Source organism: Xenopus tropicalis, chromosome 1, assembly GCF_000004195.4.
Source record: "Xenopus tropicalis strain Nigerian chromosome 1, UCB_Xtro_10.0, whole genome shotgun sequence".
NCBI lineage: Eukaryota > Metazoa > Chordata > Amphibia > Anura > Pipidae > Xenopus > Xenopus tropicalis.
In genome coordinates, this window is record NC_030677.2 from 87,440,861 (window position 1) to 87,460,305 (window position 19,445).

A 19,445-nucleotide genomic window follows, 5' to 3' on the forward strand; every position below is an offset into this window, starting at 1 on the left:
ACGATTGAACTCTTTAACCACGCCCACAGTCAATACTCCAATGAGCCGATCGCATAGGCAGTTGCTATACTAACTCTGCCTTTGTAAACAAGAGCTCTCTGCTCCCTCTCTTGGAACATGTTGTTCTGACTGCAGGCGGGAAAGTTTAACCTTTTCACCGCTGAATCTGATCTGCAGGCATTTTATAAGTGAGTCTTGCAGTGTTTGCTGAAATACTTAAGCAATGTACACTTCATTCCTGTTTCATTTTATTGTTGTTTAATGCCCTAACAGTTTCAAAAAAAAAAAAAAAAAAAAAGCTGTCTGTACAGCTTTGTTTAAAAAAAGCAGAAGCTTGAAAAAAAAAATCCTTGAAGAGATCAGACGCGCGCTCACCTGGCAAAATGGCCGCCGGGTGAAACGCAAAACAGAGCAGAAAAGAATGCGGTGGTGCAGGCTGTAAGAGGAGATTGAGGGAGCAGCACTTATGCGGTTTAAGTGGGGGTAAGGCGCCCTATCCATTAGAAGTGAAATTAAAATTAGGGTTGACATCTCCTTTAAGTAACTTCAGAGTGCAATGCATTTTGTGTTGTATCTGCATGCTGTCTGTATGCTGTTATTATTTTTTATTAACATTTATTTATAAATATTCCTCAGCGCTGAAGTTGTTACAATTTGTAACATCAGTGTTTTAGTCCTTCCACCCCTGCCAGGATTTCAAATGATGCCAAAATAGAACTGTTTTGCAGCTGGATTTTAGCATATAAAAATGGTATTTATTCATACTTTTTTAAAAAAAACGGGTTACAGTGATAGGTAAATTGTTGGTTACTGTTTTGTGTGAGGCTCTTGTTTTAACAAATTTTGGTTCGGCAGGCAGAGTTCCCTTTTAACTGATGTATATTGCAATAATGCTTGAAATTATGTATATTTTTCACAAAGCTTAAATGGATTCTGTCATTATTTTTATGGTGTAGTTTTATTTCTGCATTACATTGTTTACATTGCAAAAAATTCACTCTACCATTTATTCTTAAAACCTACAAATGTATTTCTTTTTAGTTGTAATATTGGTGTGCAGGCAGCCATCTTTGTGCATTGTGCCTGATTCTGAGCTTTCTGAAAAAATCAGCACTACACAATAGAACTGCTTTCAGATAAGTTATTGTTTCTCCTACTTAATGTAAGTGGAGGAGTCATGATTTAAGTCAGCTGGATTTGGATTTTTACTATTGAGTGTTATTCTCATGCCAACCATTAGATGGGACATGGGAGCATTTTTCTTTCTACCTTCCCATTGTTCTGCCGATCAGCTGCTGGTGGAAAAGGTAGGTGGGGAAACTAATAAATATCTAGCTGCAACTTGGGAAACTAACAAATATCTAGCCCCTTGCCACGTTTAAAAATTAAATATAAAAGAATCTAGTAGAGCTAGAATTATGCTAGAGAAGTACTAGCATAGCCAAGCAAAAAAACCTGTTTTCCCAACACAGGAAGCTCACAGTCTTTTATTATGGCCCCTTGCTTTCCTATGGGCTCTATAAACAGTAGGGATGCACTGAATCCCGAATTCGGTTTGGGATTCGGGCCAAATCCAGCCTTTTTTTGATGGATTCGTTTTCGGCCGAATCCGACTCCTAATTAGCATAAATTAGCATTCGGAAAGGGTTAAAAGTTGGGGGGGATATTTAACCCTTCACGGTCCTAATTAGCATATGCTAATTAGGATTGGGATTCTGTTCGGGATTCAGCAGAATCCATCAGGGTGGGTTCGGTGCATCCCTAATAAACAGCATCATCATTTCAAGGTAATCTGGCTCCCAAGAATGTAGAATATCAAATGTTTGGAAACGGACAGAGAGGATATCTATAATCTGTTACCTTTTATCTCTCATATTTTTAATTATCCTATTTATCCTGCAAGGCAGCTTTTTCTGTGGTTTAGGGTGAAGACACACAGAACTACTACTAGCAGCTACTTGTTGTGGCTGCTAAGATAGACAATGCTGATCATTTACTGATTATTGTCTCTACGTGTGTTTTAGCAAAGGCAATTCTCAGTATTGTCTATGGCAGGGTATTTTTTGGCGTTTAGTATCCATGAAAAAGTAGCCGCTACAAGTAGCTTAGTGTGTCTTCACCCTAAATGCACAAAGTCACCTGTCCATCTTTTACTGCTTGTGTCTGCAGACAGAATATATTTATTTATTTTGAGATAATCTTATCCAGAAGCTCATTATCCAGAAAGCTCCAAATAACAAGAAGGCCATCTCTTTAAGCAAATAATTCAAATTTTTATGTTGGTTTGAAAAACCAACATACTGGGTGAGTTCTTGAACAAGCATAGTATCCAAGGCTAATGTGATATTAAAATCTACAGTTAGTATTAATGTTTGTATATAGGTTTATTAATGCGAGTGTTTAGATAAGTATAGGTTGTGTGTGCTGGGTTTACTTGGAAGGGTTGAACTCGATGGACTCTGGTTTTTCCTCAACCCTATGTAACTATACTGTTCTTCAGCTTATTCTTCTGCTTCTTCTTTTTCTTATGCTTAAGTGCCCCCCATTTTTCAAATGCCACTTTTCCTACAGTTTTAGGGGTACGACACCCAGACTCTTCACACGTCTTCGTCGTATAGTGAAGCAGGTGGCTTGTGCTTTTCTAAGCGATCCTGCCCCCCATCTTTTTATAGCGCTGCTCTGAACACCCCAATTTTTCCATTGACTACAGCTTGAAGCTACACTCCCCAAACTTGAATAACATAATCATGGGGTCACTCTGAATGAAACAACAATTTTGATGGATGACAGCCAATCAATTTCACCAACTGACTTTAATGGGGAAATTTAAATTGCTGCCACTCTCACAGCTTTGAGTCAGACATATAATATTTGTTGAATGCTCAAAAGTGGGTGGAGCTACCAACAGCTAATCACATTTTACCTTTTGACTTTCAGTGGAGGAAATTTAACCTGCTTCCATTCTCTTAGTAATAATGCCAACTCTTCACAGTTGGTCACTAGGGGACTGCAGGTTTGAAAAAGCGGACGGAGCCACTAACAGCCAATCAGATTTTACCTATTGAATTTTATAGGTTTAATGCCAGGGTTCCCAAACTTTGCACTGGGTGACTATGTCCCACGTTTAAAAAAGTGGGCTGAGCCACCAGCAGCCAGATTTCACCTATAGACGTTCTATTAGTTTAAATTTAAACTGCTGCCATTCTTTAATTATTAATACTAAGGTCCCCAAACTTTGTAGGGTTAGTCACCAGGTTACTGTGGTTCAAGGTTAGACAAAGTGGGCCAAACCACCAACAGCCAATCAGATTTTACCTGTTGATTTTCAATGGGGAAAGTCAACCTGCTTCCTTTGTCACAGTATTAACACCAGGGTCCCCCAACTCTTCACAGTTGGTCACTAGGGGACTGCATTTTTAGGTTTGGCTGCTGGTGGCTCCATCTACTTTTTCAATCAGATTTAATCTATTGAATTTTTGTGGTTTAAATTTAAAATGCTGCCATTCTTATACTATTTACACCAGGGTTCCCAAACTTTGCAGAGTTAGTCACTGGGTGACAACAATTTGTGGTTTGAAAAAAGTGGGTGGAGCCACAGACAGCCAATCATATTTATTTTATTGATTTTAATGGGGAAATTTAAAGTGCCGCATTTCTCACACATTTAATGCCAGTGTCCCCAAACTTTTCACTGTTGCACTGTTAAAGGTTAGAAAAGCTGGTAGAGCCACCAACAGCCAATCAGATTTCACTAATTACATTTTATTGGTTTATATTTATACTGCTGCTTTTCTCGCACTATTTATGCCAGGGTTCCCAAACTTTGCACAGTCACTGGGTGAATATGTATTCAAGGTTAGAAAAAGTGGGCGGAGCCACCAACACCCAATCACATTTCTTTAATTTGATTTCAGTGGGGAAATTTTAACTGCTGCCATTCTCACACATTTAATGCCAGTGTCCCCAAACGTTTTACAGGTTAGGAAATGTGGTTGGAGCCACCAACAGCCAATCCGTTTCCACCCATTAAATTTAATTGATTTAAATTTAAACTGATGCCATTTTTTAAGTTTTAATTCCAGGGTTGTTAAACTTTGAAAAGTTAGTCACTGGGTATTTGCGGTTCAAAGTTAGAAAAAGTGCTGTCAGTCCCATAATTTTTACGGTCACTGGGGCACTGCAGTTCAGATACAGGAAGAATGGGTTGGGCCACTAACAGCCAATCAGATTTTCTCCATTGAATTTTATTGGTTTAATTTTAAAATGCTGTAGTTCTCACACTATTTATGCCAGGGTGCCTCAACTAAGGCTTAGAAAAAGGGGGCACACCCACTACTCACAATTCACCTATTGATTTTTATTGGTTTAAATTTAAACTGCTGCCATTCTTTAACTATTAATCCTAGGGTCTCTAAACTTTGTAGAGTTCGTCACTGGGTAACTGCAGGTCCAGGTTAGAAAAAGTGGAGCCGCCAACCTCCAATCAGATGTGACTCATTGACTTTCAGTGGGGAAATTTAAATTGCTACCATTCAGGCACTTTTAAAACCAGGGTCCCCAAACTTTGCACAGTGGTTTTTACGATATAAGTGCGGTCCAAGAAAAACTGGGTAGAGCCAACAATAGCCAATCGGATATCATTCAGCGACTTCGTTTTTCAAGCCAATATGAAGTTTGTTCTCAAACTTCTCTTTCTAGTTAAAAATAAAATCCTTTTTCAGTGTAATAATAAAACAGTATCTTAGTGGCATAAATCTATATTGGTGGCAAAAGAATCCTATTAAGTTTATTTAATGTTCAGACGATTTTTAGCAGGGTTAAAGTATGGAGCTCCAAATTACATATCTATCCGGAAAACCCCAGGTCCCAAGCATTCTGAATAATGCATCCTATACCTGTTTTTACAGCATATTTTTTTTTTAAGGATGCACCGCATCCAGGATTCATTTAGGTATTTGGCCAAGATTCTGCCTTTTTCAGCAGGATTCGGATTCAGACGAATCCATATGCTTGGCTGAATCAAATCCTTAAAATGACACAGAAGTTGAACTTTCTTCACTGTGTGCTTTGTGTGCAGTTCTCTTTTAACCTTCCACAGCCTTATATGCAAATTAGTGTTCGGTATTTGGCCAAATCTTTTATAAAAGGATTCAGGGTTCAGCCACACCCCAAAATTGTCAATTCGGTGCATCCATTATACATACATATATATATATATATATATATATATATATATATATATATATATATATATATATATATTTATATATATTTATATTAGACAGAGCCGCACACACAAGGAAATTTTTTTCACTTTATCGCTAAGTCCTTGTGTGTGCGGCTCTCTGTCCATGTATTCCCTCACTTTAGCCAGCACCCAGGGTGTTCGAACAAGGAATGGGCCGCTCCACACAGGACTTATCACAAAATTCAATCATTTATTGGAAGATAGTGAAGAACTGACGTTTCGGCTACTCCTGCAGCCTTTATGAAAGCTCCAACTAGGAGCTGAAACGTCGGACTGAATAAAGCCTTACATCTTTAAAACTACAAGACTCCTTTGTGAAAAACCCGCGTGTGCTGTCATTTCCAACCCTGTAGATATATATATATATATAATCAAACAAGGAATGGGCCGCTCCACACAGGACTTATCACAAAATTCAATAATTTATTGGAAGATTTCGGCTACTCCTGCAGCCTTTATCAAAGTTATATATACAGTGGCTTGCAAAAGTATTCTGCCCCCTTGAAATTTTCCACATTTTGTCACATTACAGCCACAAACATGAATCAATTTTATTGAAATTCCACGTGAAAGACCAATACAAAGTGGTGTACACGTGAGAAGTGGAACGAAAATCATACAACCCGGATTCCAAAAAAGTTGGGACACTAAACCAATCTGATATTGCTCCACTATCTTTCTGCGCAACATTGTGGGAATTGGTGATCCTCTACCCATCTTGGCTTCTGAGAGACACTGCCACTCTGAGAAGCTCTTTTTATACCCAATCATGTTGCCAATTGACCTAATTAGTGTTATTTGGTCTTCCAGCTCTTCGTTATGCTCAAATTTACTTTTTCCAGCCTCTTATTGCTACTTGTCCCAACTTTTTTGGGATTTGTTGACACCATGAAATTCTGAATCAACATATTTTTCCCTTAAAATGGTACATTTTCTCAGTTTAAACTTTTGTTCCATGATTTATGTTCTATTCTGAATAAAATATTAGAAGTTGGCACCTCCACATCATTGCGTTCAGTTTTTATTCACAATTTGTTTAGTGTCCCAACTTTTTTGGAATTCGGTTTGTACATGATTCCAAACATTTTTTTACAAATAAATAACTGCAAAGTGGGGTGTGCGTAATTATTCAGCCCCCTGAGTCAATACTTTGTAGAACCACCTTTTGCTGCAATTACAGCTGCCAGGCTTTTAGGGTATGTCTGTACCAGCTTTGCCCATCTACAGACTGAAATCCTTGCCCATTCTTCTTTGCAAAACAGCTCCAGCTCAGTCAGATTAGATGGACAGCGTTTGGGAACAGCAGTTCTCAGGTCTTGCTACAGATTCTCCATTGGATTTAGATCTGGACTGTGACTGGGCCATTCTAACACATGGATATGTTTTGGTTTAAACCATTCCATTGTTGCCCTGGCTTTATGTTTAGGGTCGTTGTCCTGCTGGAAGGTGAACCTCCGCCCCAGTCTCAAGTCTTTTGCAGACTCCAAGAGGTTTTCTTCCAAGATTGCCCTGTATTTGGCTCCATCCATCTTCCCATCAACTCTGACCAGCTTCCCTGTCCCTGCTGAAGAGAAGCACCCCCAGAGCATGATGCTGCCCCCCCATATTTGACAGTGGGGATGGTGTGTTCAGAGTGATGTGCAGTGTTAGTTTTCCGCCACACATAGCGTTTTGAATTTTGGCCAAAAAGTTCCATTTTGGTCTCATCTGACCAGAGCACCTTCTTCCACATGTTTGCTGTGTCCCCCACATGGCTTGTGGCAAACTGCAAACGGGACTTCTTATGGTTTTCTGTTAACAATGGCTTTCTTCTTGCCACTCTTCCATAAGGGCCAACTTTGTGCAGTGCACGACTAATAGTTGTCCTATGGACAGATTCCCCCACCTGAGCTGTAGATCTCTGCAGCTCCCCCAGAGTCACCATGGGCCTCTTGGCTGCATTTCTGATCAGCGCTCTCCTTGTTCGGCCTGTGAGTTTAGGTGGACGGCCTTGTCTTGGTAGGTTTACAGTTGTGCCATACTCCTTCCATTTCTGAATGATCGGTGGAACAGTGCTCCGTGGGATGTTCAAGGCTTTGGAAATCTTTTTGTAGCCTAAACCTGCTTTAAATTTCTCAATAACTTTATCCCTGACCTGTCTGGTGTGTTCTTTGGACTTCATGGTGTTGTTGCTCCCAATATTCTCTTAGACAACCTCTGAGGCCGTCACAGAGCAGCTGTATTTGTACTGACATTAGATTACACACAGGCGCACTCTATTTAGTCATTAGCACTCATCAGGCAATGTCTATGGGCAACTGACTGCACTCAGACCAAAGGGGGCTGAATAATTACGCACACCCCACTTTGCAGTTATTTATTTGTAAAAAATGTTTGGAATCATGTATGATTTTCGTTCCACTTCTCACATGTACCCCACTTTGTATTGGTCTTTCACGTGGAATTCCAATAAAATTGATTCATGTTTGTGGCTGTAATGTGGAAAAGTTCAAGGGGGCCGAATACTTTTGCAAGCCACTGTGTGTGTGTGTGTGTGTGTGTGTGTGTGTGTATATATATATATATATATATTATATATATATATATATATATACATATACAATGTATGTGTGATGCCTTGCACACATTCAAGGCACCCAGTGCCAGAGGCAGCAAAACATCATTGAACCTCCACTATATTTCACTGTAGGTACTGTGTTCTTTTCTTTGTAGGCCTCATTCCGTTTTCGGTAAACAGTAGCATGATGTGCTTTACCAAAAAGCTCTATCTTGGTCTCATCTGTCCACAAGATGTTTTCCCAGAAGGATTGTGGCTTACTCAAGTACATTTTTTGTAAACTGTAGTCTTGCTTTTTTATGTGTTTTTGTATGTCAGCAGTGGGGTCCTCTTGGGTCTCCTGCCATAGCGTTTCATTTGATTTAAATGTCGATAGTTTGCGCTGACACTGATGCTCCCTGAGCCTGCAGGACAGCTTGAATTTCTTTGGGGCTGCTTATCCTCCATCCGGACTATCCTGCGTTACCTCCGAAATAGGCCAATTTTTGTATGTCATTTGTATGGTTGATGTGTAATATGTGATAATAACAGTTGAGAAGTGGTACTACAAACGATAAAGCTTTTGTAGCTCTGTAGTCCTGACTGTACAATAATTTTTGACCAGCTAACAGAAATCAAAGGGCCTTCATAAATCTGACATATGACATTTTTTTTAACTGCTTTACACTACGAATACAAACATATTGTAGACAAATGCAGACATAGTGTACGGTTGGAATGATTGTTTCATGGACTCTGAACCTGCAGATAACAATATTTCTCCATGAGCTGTTATTTTCACTAGACAAAAAAAATCTTTAAGAACATTGGAAAAGCTTTAAGGCTTTATCTATTCTGTTTTATGGCATTATGATTTTTTGACACATATAGGAGGGGTATTGCACTTTCTTCACTGGGTGGCCCGATATATGCAATTGGTGGGCTTGATGACAATACATGCTTCAATGATGTAGAAAGATATGATATAGAAAGTGACCACTGGACTTCTGTTGCTCCAATGATCTCTCCTCGAGGTGGAGTTGGTTCTGTTGCCCTAATGGTAAGTTACGCAAACAATGTATTAACTGTAAATGTATTTTTATATTTGAAAAACTCAAAATCAACTGTATGCATCACATAGAACTGTATTGTTGTGGTGAGAAACCTAAAAACAAAGTACATAGCCCAGGTGCACTACACTTTTGACCATCAGCAATATATTTTTTTTATTATATTTTTTATATCATTCATTAGAATGTTTGTTTTTTTCCTAAGATTACAGTTGCAATAAATGAATTGCATGGATTAACAATCATTCAGATGTGCCCCAAAATCATAGCAGTTTGTTTGATATTTTATAACTAATTGTCTATTGCTACAGAGACACATTAACCGGAAGTAGATAATATAAGGCTACTGGCACACATAGCATGTAAATAGTGTATATTTTCGGATAGGATGCTCTCATACATTGTCTCTTGGCCAACTTCCTTAGGCTATAGTGGCACACAGAGAATTTTCACCTCTGGTATATCTATGCCAGAAAAAAAGGTTGATCTGCTCCAGTTTATATGGCACTTGCAAAGCCAGGCCAAAAGCCAAGGATGGCCCAAGCAAACCCTGCAGTCCCTTCTGATCTGTGGTGTTTATGAAATGGTGTAAGCAGCGGTTTTGCCTGTGTAGGCCCAAGAGATATTATCTTTGCAGGAGGCTCAAATTTGTGCCACTGAACAGAGGTAGGTCCCCCTCTGTTGCCTATGTCTACTTCCATCCATAAGTACTTGTGAAGTGTTGCTGTTCTATCTGTGTGTCTGTTCTGCAAGTCCCATGTTTGCATTTTTTTCTGAACTGCATTAGTGCTTTTATTCTTTATCTGTATATTTTTAGAGCCACGTCTATGCTGTGGGAGGGAATGATGGAGTAGCTTCACTTTCAAGTGTAGAGAGGTATGATCCACATCTGGACAAATGGGTAGAGGTCAAGGAGATGGGCCAACGCAGAGCTGGAAATGGTGTTAGTGAACTCCATGGCTGCTTGTATGTTGTAGGTTAGTATCTACATATTAGAACCATGAATATCTTGTAAAATGTGTATGCTTCTAAAAAGTACCTTGTAATGTCTTCAGTTGCAGACAGTGGGGGTGGTTTATAATTTCTGAGCAAATTTCTACCTGGCAGTAAGCTATAGCAACCAATCAGTAATTAAGTTTTTCCGGTCAGCTGCAAGTATAATAATAAAAGCAGACTTCTGATTGGTTGCCATGGGTGCCCAGGTATTTATAAATGACCGCCATTGTGTACTGATGTCACTTCAGTTTCATTACTTGTTGACATTTTTTATGTAAAACAATATGTAAAGTCTGTTAAAAATATAGGGAGTTCCATGAACTTTTTTATGGCCATAAACTTAGTTAATGAACTCTTTTATAAATTTTTTTACAGTAAGGTTCTCTTTTCTCTTTGAGTTATATTTACAGTTACAGGTAAAAATGCATTCTATCCAAAATGTAAAAAAAAAAAATGCAATAGAACAGCTATGTAATATCAATCTGAATATACACATTACAAGAGATAAAATACTTGCAAATACAATAGGGGACGAGGGACTGCTGTGTTTTGTATAATCAATTGTAGACTGCAAAGTGTATTATTTGACTTAGGTACCCATTCACATATTAGATCCAACTTGTTTAAACAGGAAATCCTGAAATAGGCATGTATAAGAAAAACACCTAACTGCACCATGTAAGAAGAATTGCACATATTCCAGGTCCTAGACCAGGGATCCCCAACCTTTTTTACTTGTGTGCCACACACAGATGTAAATAGTGTTGGTGAGCTACACAAGCATGAAAGAAGTTCTTTGGGGATGTGAAATACGGACTGATTGATTTAGAACCTTAAGGGGACTGCTGGCCTGCAGGAGACTCTGTTTTAGAGTAAAACTGTGTCTCTGTGCTTTTAAAGCTTGCCTCCAAGCCAGAAATTTAAAAATAGGTATCTACTTTAAGGCCACTGGGAGCAACATCAAAGGGCATGGAGAGCCACATGTTGTTTACAACCCACAGGTTTGGGGATCACTGTCCTAATATTAATATCTTAGATTTGTAATTTTCATTGGCCATGTCTGTCTTGAGCGGTCGCTTAACCAAAGGAGGAACATTGCTGAAACCAGCATGTTGGTCAAAAAGGCTCACTGATCCTCTTGCAAGGATGCCTGGCAGCACTACTGCCTACTGTGTAGAGCATTAGCCAATGGGTGGGTGATTCACTGAACATAAATCCCTCTACAATACACAGTGCCCACAGCTGTCTTTGCAAGAGGGTCAGCACCCTCTTGTTTCACCTGCAGGTATGGAAAGTTAAGGGAAATGTTAAATGTATATTTCACAGTTACATGTTACAAATTATTAAAATACAAAATACTGAATGCTCTTGTCATGCTAACTCATTTGCCTTTTTTTTTTTTTATAGACTTGACATTACTATATTTTTCATTCGTTCACTGTTGCCTTTCTGTGCTGTTAGTTTGTTTACCTCGTGTTTTGTGTTTCTCCGCAGGGGGCTTTGATGACAATTCTCCACTGAGTTCTGTAGAACGATATGATCCTCGCATGAACAAGTGGGATTATGTTTCAGAGCTTACTACCCCTAGGGGTGGTGTTGGCATAGCAACATTAATGGGAAAAATATATGCAGTTGGTGGTCACAATGGCAATGCATATCTAAACACAGTGGAATCATATGATCCACGTATTAACAGGTAATTTTGTATTCTCTGTGTGCATCAAGTCAGGTTATTATTGTCCTGAACTTAAAAGGGAAACTTCTTTATTGTGTTTGGGGAATGAAAAGAAGTAAATCTCTCATAGGAATGCATTATTTATTATAAACAATTTTTGTAATACAAGTGCTGTTATCCTGCGTTTCTCTCAAAGCCCTACACATCTGCTCAGCTCAGTAGTGCTCCAAAGCTTCACGGCCGTCTCTTCATGGTGTTGTCCCTGCTGCCAATACATATTCAGTAGGCGTTCCTGTTTACATGGCGTCTTTGTCTTACAGAGACACATCTGATAGCAGTTTGATAGTTGCGTGCATGAAAAAGCAGCGAGCAGGATCTGTTACAGACGTGCCTTTGTTTAACACTAACACTAAGGTGCATATTTATTATACTGTGTAAAAAGCAGCAAGAAAATTTGGCACACATCGCCAGGCTTCGCTGGGTAAAATTCTAGACTTAAGGAGAGCACTGGCTCTTATAGATGGGAAAACAGAAATAATATTGAAAGACTATTGTCTCAAGACCAGCATGAAGCATGTATGGGTAGTTTCATTTTAAATCTGCAGGATGGCCAGAGACCCAGAATAATTGAGTTAATTATTCACACTGACAAAATTAATAATGTTTTATATGTTATATTAATAGAAGCTACTATTTTTGTAACACCTAACTACTGAGAGAGCCTTTCTTTTCAACATTTAAAATAAAGAGGATGCCTGGATTTTGGGGATTAGTCCTCTAATGCAGCATTTATATAAGAAGCATCAATTTACACAGTGCAGTAGTATTGTATTGCAGAAACCTTTCTCTGAGGGTTGTGATCATAAAGATGATTGGAGTGGCAATTTACAGCGACAGGGAGGCTTTGGGCAGGTTTGCAGGTCACACAGAAATTTAGTCAGTGCTTTGCAAAAACATGTTAAAGTTTTGTTGTTGAATAAATGACTGCAAAGTCTATTTAAACAGATTTGCCATTTTATTCTGTGGAAAATGTGTGCACCTTGGCTCTAATACCTAGTTATGCCCACCTTTTGCAGGAACAGTTTCCAGTAGGCATTTTTATACTTATATGTAACCTATGTAATGAGTGGATCTTTACATGTATGGCTACCATAATTCCTGCTATTGCTGCAGAATGTGTCTCCATAAATTATGAAGAACTGACATTTTTGTTCAGTGAAATGAGAGAATTGGCCAAAGGTCTAAATACTAGACACTGTGGGGCATATTTCTAAAGGTTTGTAAAATGTTTTACACAAAAAACTGTGTATATATTTATATGTTTTTAATGATTTTGATTAAACTTATCAGATATATATATATATATATATATCTGTTCCAGTGACGGCACTCACCAATCGCAAACCACGCGCCGGGTGCTCACCAAACGTATTCACATAGCTGCAGCAGAAAGCACTCACGGCTCCAATTTGTGCAAAAGTATCAAAAGTTTTATTGCTCCACGCTCACATCAACGCGTTTCGATCCACCAGGGACCGTCGTCAGGATAGTGTCCAGAAGTGACCACGGTGTTTAAATAGTGCATACAACCAATCATTATACATACCTAATTAAACATGATAATATGTCTAAATTCATACCCTCCCATTTAAAGGGGAAATAACAGTGTTAAATTATGTGTCTATATATCATAGTGTTACCCGCATATTAATAGAAACATGATTAAAAAACGTGAATAATATGTGATTAAAATAGAAATAAGAAGAGGTCATACATAAATATTCTGGAGTTTCACAGTGACCTACATATTATAGTTAATTCATAAGGGGCTACCCAAAGGAGAAGGAAATTTCCAATCAAAATGAGCTAGAAGTAATTTTATACCACAGAATCTAGGTCACCACCAGATTACCCTTAGTCAAAAGAAACCCCTTATTGCCAATAACTGTCTCATCCTAAAAGGAACCCCTGATTATTACGACAACCTCTAAAAAAATTTTTAAAAATTAAAAACATCTCATGATCAAACCCAAATAACTTTCAATAACGTGCTTCTATTCATGAGAAATATTAAGGAACCCGATGCACCTCACAAAAAACATGATAAAGATTGCATTTCATTTAGCCCCCGAGGGGCTATAGTGTCCAATATATGTATCCACCTCGCCTCTTTCTGTAACAATCTTTTAGCTCGATCACCACCCCGAGGCATCACTGGTACATGGTCAATCAAAATCGTCCGAAGCGTGGGCAATGGATGTTTCATTAACATGAAATGTCTCGCTAAAGGGGTATCCGCTTTACCCGTGGTGAGTGCCGACCGTATAGTTGATCTGTGATTATTCATCCGCAGCCGAAATGGAGTAATGCATTTCCCAATATAGTACAGTCCACATGGACAAGAAATACAATAAACAACGTACTCAGATAAACAGGTTAATCTGTATCGTATCTGGAAACGTTTCCCATGGTGTGGGAAATTTTATATATAACTGGTATATAACTGGTACACGTTTATGCAGTAAACATGTGTATCTCTTATTTTAGATGTTTTAGAGGATATTATATTTTATATTATATCTTTTTATATCTATTTATTTATATTATATCTATATTTATTTATATAAACATTTTAACTCTTGTGTATTATAAAACTGTGTATCTCTTATTTTAGATGTTTTAGAGGATATTATATTTTATATTATATCAATTATATCTTATTGTGTTATTAATGTAACGGTTAGAGGTGTACACACAGGGAATAATTTATCAGTAGTACTTACATTTTTGCAATTGAATGGCAACCCATGGCATCCAATCAAATATTAGCTTTTCCTGTTGAACCTGCATCTTGCTGAGAAAAAAAAGCTGATCATGAATTGATTACTTTGGGTTACTGTCAGGTACAAAGTTGCCTAGTGCAGAAAAATGAGACCCACTGTTCATGTTTTTCCTTGCACAGTTATGTCTTGTTAGTCATAATCTAGCATAATTTACACACACGCGCATGTGTATTTTATATATTTAATAGGTGATAAAATGGAATGCACTGATGTATTTGTGCTAAAATAGTGACAAGGTGTATTCTTTTCCCCCACCCATTTCTTAATGACAGATGGGAGCTCGTTGGATCTGTAGCCCATTGCAGAGCTGGAGCTGGAGTTGCTGTTTGCGCCTGCCTGTGCAGCCAAATCCGAGATGTTGGTCAAGGATCCAGCAATGTTGTAGACTGCATGTAAACCACATCTGTGTCAGAGTTGAAGCACAGTCATTACTTTTGTGAGGCTACTTAACTGTCTTATGCACAATTGGGCAACCTGCTGACCTCCAGGTGCTGCTGAACTATACCTAAATTATTCCCACTGATAGCCATAGGCTGCTGGGGTGCATAGGAGTTGTAGTTCAATATCATCAGATGGGCCTGTATGTTGTCTTTTTGTTGTGTAATGTGGCAATGGCTTTGTGTAGTAATGCGTTACATTTATTAATGTTAAATGAAGGTGTCACCTCTCCCAATTATTATGTGATTTGCTGTTATATTTAGCCAAGTGCTTTCCCCTTCAGATACCTGTATATATACATTTTTAATAAAAATTATAGATTAAGGATTTTCACACTGTACAGTGCCCAGCAAGGATTGAATCTTAGCAATAGGCAAGAAACACAGATTTTTGATTGTCTTGACAAGTCTGATATGTTTTTGTGGAATAATGGAGAAATAACTATTTTTCAAATTGTACACCAATAATAGAATTTTTCAGTTACTTTTTATATTTAGTTTATTCAGGGCTGCTCTTGTCATGAGGCAAGGTGAGAACCATTATAGAGAACCAATTACCAGGGGTGCCTCTGGTAACTTTAAAGGACATGTAAACCCACCACAAAAAAAATTTAATCAGGTAAAAGCCTCTTTGAAATCTTACAATAGCTGCCACTCTGGTTGTTCAAAGGTTAATAGTAAGGCTGCAGCATCCTTAATCACTTGGGATTCCTTCTGCTCCTCTAAACCACTTAACCCCTTCCCTTAGGAATTGACTTTGGCTCTTGGCTACTGAGCATGCTCAGTTCTCAGGTTACCAAACATGCCTTCCAGTCTAACAGTCAATGAAGAGATGGCCCTGCTGGTTTCCACAGAAATTCTGCTAGAGCTGTCCACTCTACTGGAGAATTTTTTTTCCCCCTTTCCTCCTCTCCTGAGCTCAGTTTAACCATTACAGGACTGAATCCAAGCAGCCCTGCCTGTGTAAGCCTGCATTCTTCATTGCTTAAACTTTTCAGTGCACATGTGCTGTTTGTCGCTGATGTCAGAGTGAAAATGACCCCCATGTAAAAGCTGCTATTTGTTTTGAGGAAATGTCATGGTGCTGGTGAATGAAGGGGATATATGCAATACAAATGGTGTGGTTTGGGTAGGGTAGATGTGCCCAACTTATATATATGGTAGTTAAATGTAGGGTTTACATATTCTTTAAGATCCGAATTTCCATTTTTTTTAAACTGAGATTTGGCTCTTCCAGTGCAGAGAGTGCAATAGCTTTAACACAATCAAACGCCAAAAATTTAAGCGTGGAGTGGGTGGCGAGCCCCAGAAATGCAGCTGGGTTTATTTCCCCTGCTATACTCAAATTAGCCAGTATCAGCTCAGATTGCTTGCTTTTTAAATGTCTATCATGATACATTTTTGCCCAAGCAACTTTATCCCTTACTGATCTTTGGCCCAGAGCAACTGCTACAAGATAGTACATTAGTTGCTAGCATTTCACTTATAGCTGCTAAGATATGTAGCAACTCATAACAGTTCAGAAGTTTGCTCATCTTGCTTCAGAATCCATTAAGACTAAGGCAAATGAAACAATTTATAAAACATTTTTGAAAACTAGGAAAATTGAGAAACCATAGCAAATAGTATTTATTTTGGGCATAATTTTAGAAAACAGGTTTTGTTTAGATATTAGTCTTCCAATTAACATTCAGATATCTATTGTACGTTTAAATGCAATGAACTGAAATTGTAGGATAAAGTCAAAAATAACAAATTGGAGGATGTTCTGGACATGAAATAGTTGTCAGACACCAACTGTACGAAAGTGACCTCCTTGAAATGCATTTTAGGTCCCCCAAGGATATTGTCGGATAAACAACTCACAGATTTTATTGTTATCCCACTGAAATGTTCTAACCTGGCTGATCGACGAAACAACCAATTGCCATGGTACAGAAATTATCGGGATGATAATTCAGAGACCACACATGGTCTGAAAATCATACAAAATTCAGTTTATCGGTGCTTGTATGGCCATCTTATGGCACATATAAGTAAGCAATTTGGAGAGTAGTAGTCAGCACCAAGCCTTGTGATTAGTTAGAAGTAGTGCAGGTTCCCCAATGGCCACTTTCCATCGGCATATCCTGGTACAGAAGAACAGGAACAGCACCTCTTGTCTTTGTAGATTAAAATGCGTTTATTGCAACATTTTTTTGGAGCAAACAACAATAGCAGCAACGTTTCAGGTCACAGCTTGATAAAAGGTCTTGTGACCTGAAACGTTGCTGCTATTGTTGTTTGCCCCAAAAAAATGTTGCAATAAAGGCATTTTAATCTACAAAGACAAGAGGTGCTGTTCCTGTTCTTCTGTACATATAAGTAAGCAGACACAAGACAGACACAAGATCAGCCTGTCAATGCACAAATTGGATACCAAGTAAGCAGTGAAGTGGGAGTGGTTGGGTTGGGGCCGACTGGGTTTTTATCCCGGTAGCTTGGTGGGCCAGTCCATTCCTGCATACATGAATTACTACATTTTCTCAGCAGCTACAGCTCCTAATGTTCATTCTCCCAGCACTCTAAATCTTTAACACCTGATACATTACTTGCTGGCATTTCTCTGATGCTTAGGAGAAACTGGTTAGAAAAAACAGTAACCTATATTAATTAGTTTTGTTAAAGAGAACTACACCTTTAAAGCTTCTGTGAAAGCAGTTACTTGAATAATATGTGAACAATCATTGCCTAGAGATTTGCCAAAATCTCCCCTTGAGTAGGGATTTGTTTACTTCTAATGATGCAGAAAGGTGAAATAGAGACAGATTGAACAAAAAACATTTATGGTTTCCAGTGAACCAAAGGAAATTTTCCAGGCACACCTCTGCCAGGGCGGTACTGCTGTGAGGCAAGTTAAGATAGGTGGCAGGGCCCAGCAGGTTACCAGTGGCAGCAAAAAGCTACTCCTGGTAACTTGAAGAGCAGAAATTCTGATTTTTAAATTAGAATTTTGGCTCTTCTAGTGCAGATGTGGCCCCCCCTCTGACACAAATGAGCTAAGCATGGGGGGGGCGAGGGGCCAAATCAACTTGGCTGCCTGACGCGGCTAGAATACAGAGGCGGCACATCGTCTCTGATAACGGAAGTGCACATTTTTATATAGCAGCAAATTGTTTTGAGCAATATAAAACCTTAAAAAATGTTAATTTAATCCTTGATGTGCCAAATGTGTTTTGTGTAGATTCTTCCCAGTTTTGTGGATAGATAATATTTTTGTGTCTTGTAAATATGATGTAACGGGTTACGTTTGTATATAGAGATGTCTATTTATTAAACATGTTTTGTGGAGTGCTATTTACAAAGCTGTTGATTTTGAATGCTGATAATAAAACAATAAAAAACGTTTGTCTTCATTTTTTTTTTTTTTTTTTTAAATCATTCATTCAATTATTCTCTGGCCCCCAATTCAGCCAGTTATTTAATCCCAGACTGCATCAGGTTCTCATGAATAATTGTTATTGAGGATGCTGTTACAGGCTGAGGATAGTATTGATTTAAAGAAGTTTGAGATGTGTTTGGGCCTTCAAAGAGTTACTTTAACTCTTTAACTGCCAGCCGATTTGGACAAAGTGGAACTTCTACTGCTAGACTGTTTTTGAACATTTTGCACTCTTTCACTTTGGGGGCCTTTCCAAGCGGGTACTTTTAGTTTACCTGGGAAAATAATAAATTGGGTTTTTTTCGGCACAACCTAAGCTTTCAAAATATGCAAGAATATTTGTGTAATTACATTTCTGTAACAAGATATAGGCCTCTAAATGTCTAAAAAATGAAGAAAAATAATATTTTTCATAATATTAACACATATAGTGGTGTGAAAAACTATTTGCCCCCTTCCTGATTTCTTATTCTTTTGCATGTTTGTCACACAAAATGTTTCTGATCATCAAACACATTTAACTATTAGTCAAAGATAACACAAGTAAACACAAAATGCAGTTTTGAAATGAGGGTTTTTATTATTTAGGGAGAAACCTACACCCACCTACATGTCCCTGTGTGAAAAAGTAATTGCCCCCTGAACCTAATAACTGGTTGGGCCACCCTTAGCAGCAATAACTGCAATCAAGCGTTTGCGATAACTTGCAACGAGTCTTTTACAGTGCTCTGGAGGAATTTTGGCCCACTCATCTTTGCAGAATTGTTGTAATTCAGCTTTATTTGAGGGTTTTCTAGCATGAACTGTCTTTTTAAGGTCATGCCACAACATCTCAATAGGATTCAGGTCAGGACTTTGACTAGGCCACTCCAAAGTCTTCATTTTGTTTTTCTTCAGCCATTCAGAGGTGGATTTGCTGGTGTGTTTTGGGTCATTGTCCTGCTGCAGCACCCAAGATCGCTTCAGCTTGAGTTGACGAACAGATGGCGGACATTCTCCTTCAGGATTTTTTGGTAGACCGTAGAATTCATGGTTCCATCTATCATAGCAAGCCTTCCAGGTCCTGAAGCAGCAAAACAACCCCAGACCATCACACTACCACCACCATATTTTACTGTTGGTATGATGTTCTTTTTCTGAAATGCTGTGTTACTTTTACACCAGATGTAACGGGACACGCACCTTCCAAAAAGTTACAACTTTTGTCTCGTCGGTCCAC

The 19,445-nt window shown here is 38.5% G+C and overlaps 1 protein-coding gene across 3 annotated transcripts in view; it reads left to right on the plus strand.

The window, feature by feature from the left end:
• klhl8 (kelch like family member 8) overlaps positions 1-16,275 on the plus strand; it is a 45,191-nt gene extending 28,916 nt beyond the window's left edge. For 2 of the 3 annotated variants that reach the window (XM_012953592.3, XM_018093771.2), the window contains 4 exons: positions 8,676-8,844; positions 9,672-9,831; positions 11,345-11,546; positions 14,641-16,275. In XM_012953592.3, coding sequence (XP_012809046.1) covers positions 8,676-8,844; positions 9,672-9,831; positions 11,345-11,546; positions 14,641-14,764 — 655 coding nt within the window. In that variant the 3' untranslated portion in view covers positions 14,765-16,275. 3 annotated transcript variants of the gene reach the window in all.
• The last annotated feature ends 3,170 nt before the right edge of the window (positions 16,276-19,445 follow it).